The following is a 3,028-nucleotide window of genomic DNA, read 5'->3' as shown; positions in this document are numbered from 1 at the left end:
GACAGGCTGGGTGGAGGGGGGCTCTCCCGCCATGACGTCCCCCCCCACCTCAACGTCTCTCTTCTCTTTAGGGCCCCCCCGGCTTCCCGGGGAAGGTCGGTCCGGCCGGGCCACCGGGGCCCACAGCTGAGAAGGTGAGTGCCGTGGGTGAGTGCCACCGGGACCTGGCTGCGTGGTGGCACCACTCATCCCTCGGGCTGGTGGCCGCGTTTGGCCCCTCCTCTGCAGGGTGGCAGAGGGGTGCCTGGCCCAGGCTGCTCCCGTGACCTCCTGTGGCTCTTGCAGGGCAGTGAGGGCATGCGTGGGCCCACGGGAATGCCAGGGCCACCCGGACCCCCCGGACCCCCAGGCATCCAGGTAAGACATCTTCTATGCCACCCCTGGGGGCAGAGGGGACAGGACCACCGGTATCATTGTGCTCCTCGGGAGCGCTGCTGGCTGGATCCACTCCCCGGGGACCTGTTCCCATGCTGTGGGGTGCCCAGAGCAGGTCCCTCAGGGACCCCCAGAGCCCCTCAGTGCAAACCACCCTCTGACATCCTCACCTTGTCCCTGTAGGGCCCTGCTGGCTTGGAAGGACTGGACGGCAAGGATGGCAAGCCGGGGCTGCGGGTGAGGCTCCAGGGCTCTCCCAGGTGCTGGCAGGGGGGGGCAAACACCCTGCAACCCCCCCAGGACACCCCCAACCCATGTCTCTTTCTCCCCAGGGTGACCCCGGCCCCCCCGGGCCACCAGGGATGATGGGTCCTCCGGTGAGTGACAGCTTTCCTTGTCACCTCTCCCTGGTGCTCTGTGCCTGGCATGTCCCTGCAGCCAGGACCGGGTGTCCCCTGAGCCGGGACTGTCCCACCGCGTGCTCCTGGGGACGCTGAGCCTGAGGGGGTGGGTAGGCATCCCCCCTGGCCCGGCACTGCAAGTCGGGGTCCCCAGCGGAGACTGGGATTGGGGTCGCCTGCTTCGGTCTGCTTGCGGGAGCCGGGACCCCCACCCAGCTGTTTTCTCTCTCCAGGGCTTCAAGGGGAAAACAGGGCACCCGGGTCTCCCAGGACCGAAGGTGAGCGATGGTGGTGCTGGGGGACACTTGGTGGTAACAGCCCCGGGGACCTCGGTCCTGGGCCAGGGTCTCCACAAACTGCGCTGCCCACGGTGTCCTTTCCTCCTCTTAGGGTGACTGTGGCAAACCCGGCCCCCCAGAGGACTGGACGGCAAGGACGGCAAGCCGGGGCTGCGGGTGAGGCTCCAGGGCTCTCCCAGGTGCTGGCAGGGGGGGGCAAACACCCTGCAACCCCCCCAGGACACCCCCAACCCATGTCTCTTTCTCCCCAGGGTGACCCCGGCCCCCCCGGGCCACCAGGGATGATGGGTCCTCCGGTGAGTGACAGCTTTCCTTGTCACCTCTCCCTGGTGCTCTGTGCCTGGCATGTCCCTGCAGCCAGGACCGGGTGTCCCCTGAGCCGGGACTGTCCCACCGCGTGCTCCTGGGGACGCTGAGCCTGAGGGGGTGGGTAGGCATCCCCCCTGGCCCGGCACTGCAAGTCGGGGTCCCCAGCGGAGACTGGGATTGGGGTCGCCTGCTTCGGTCTGCTTGCGGGAGCCGGGACCCCCACGCAGCTGTTTTCTCTCTCCAGGGCTTCAAGGGGAAAACAGGGCACCCGGGTCTCCCAGGACCGAAGGTGAGCGATGGTGGTGCTGGGGGACACTTGGTGGTAACAGCCCCGGGGACCTCGGTCCTGGGCCAGGGTCTCCACACACTGCGCTGCCCATGGTGTCCTTTCCTCCTCTTAGGGTGACTGTGGCAAACCCGGCCCCCCGGGGAGCACAGGCCGGCCGGGAGCAGAGGTGAGCAAGGGGCTGGGTGGGCACAGGAGCCCTGAGCTGGATGGACCCCATGCTGCCCCTCATCACACTGCCTTCCTCAGGGTGACCCTGGACCCATGGGACCCCAAGGTCGTCAGGGACCCCCAGGGCACATCGTAAGTTGGACCTGCCCCCCACGGCATACCAGGACGGTGCCCGTGGCAGGGAGCATGGCGGGGCCTCCCTCCGGCGCAGGGAGTGGGAGCATCACCATGGCCCCCCCCCAGCTGACACCCCTCTCTCTGCCTCCCAGGGCCCCCCCGGCAGCCCAGGGCAGCCGGGTCCCGCCGGCCTCGCCGGAGTGGTGAGTACTGCCTGGGGCCGGACCCTGCCCCGTCACAGCCCCCGATGCGGGGGCTGGGATGGGGTCGGGTGGGTGCCTCGGAGGGTGGGTTCGGGGGTCATTGTCCCCATCCTGCGCTGACTCCGACGCTCTGGGCTCCTTCCTGCCTCCCCGCAGGGTCTGAAGGGCGAGCGGGGCTCTACAGGGGAGCGAGGTCTGCCAGGGATGCCAGGACAGCCAAGACCCCCGGGCCACCCGGGACCACCGGTGAGTGCAGCGGGGTGCGGGGGGGCAGTGCAGACCCCTGCACCCTCAAGCAGTGCACACCTTGAGACCGGTACCGCACCGGTCGCCCTCTCATGCTGTCCCGCTTTGATTTCACAGGGGGAGCAGGGACCAGACGGACCCGTCGGTAAAGAGGTACGAGCAGGGGGCTCTGCGGCTCTCCTGCCTGGCAGGACCCGGGGCTGGACCATGGCATCCTCTGGCCTGGCCATGGTGTCCCCGGGGTGCCTGCACAGGGGACATCCCTGTCACCCCTCTCCTCTGTGTCTCCCCAGGGTCCCCCAGGAAAACCTGGCATCGTGGGACCGGCTGGCCAGAAGGTGAGGGGAGAGCCCGGCTGTGCCACTGCGGCCATCCCCGGCACCCCGCAGCCCCGTGTGGGGCCGGGGGTGCCGGGGCTGAGCCTTGCCTCTCCATGTCTCCGTAGGGCGAAGCTGGATCCCCTGGTGAGAGAGGCTACCCCGGGGAGAAGGGCAGAGCCGGCATGCCCGGGGGGCCGGGGAAGAGTGGCTCCATGGGCCTCGTGGGGCCGCGGGGGCCTGCGGGAGAGAGGGGCCCCCCCGGCTCACCAGGACCTGTGGGCAGCCCTGGGCTGCCACGACC

At 69.5% G+C, this 3,028-nt stretch overlaps 1 protein-coding gene across 1 annotated transcript in view; it reads left to right on the top strand.

Moving 5' to 3' along the window:
- COL16A1 (collagen type XVI alpha 1 chain) overlaps nt 1–3,028 on the top strand; it is a 32,736-nt gene that overhangs the window by 22,362 nt on the left and 7,346 nt on the right. The window contains 12 exon segments of the mRNA XM_019473525.1: nt 72–134; nt 286–357; nt 559–612; nt 708–752; nt 1,010–1,054; nt 1,786–1,839; nt 1,920–1,973; nt 2,111–2,161; nt 2,318–2,407; nt 2,525–2,560; nt 2,701–2,745; nt 2,853–3,016. Of these exon segments, the coding sequence (XP_019329070.1) occupies nt 72–134; nt 286–357; nt 559–612; nt 708–752; nt 1,010–1,054; nt 1,786–1,839; nt 1,920–1,973; nt 2,111–2,161; nt 2,318–2,407; nt 2,525–2,560; nt 2,701–2,745; nt 2,853–3,016 (773 nt within the window).

Source organism: Aptenodytes forsteri, unplaced genomic scaffold (assembly GCF_000699145.1).
Source record: "Aptenodytes forsteri isolate BGI_AS27 unplaced genomic scaffold, ASM69914v1 Scaffold7, whole genome shotgun sequence".
Taxonomy (NCBI): Eukaryota; Metazoa; Chordata; class Aves; order Sphenisciformes; family Spheniscidae; genus Aptenodytes; species Aptenodytes forsteri.
Note: the sequence above shows the minus strand (reverse complement) of the source record. Positions and strands in the feature narration are given on the sequence as shown.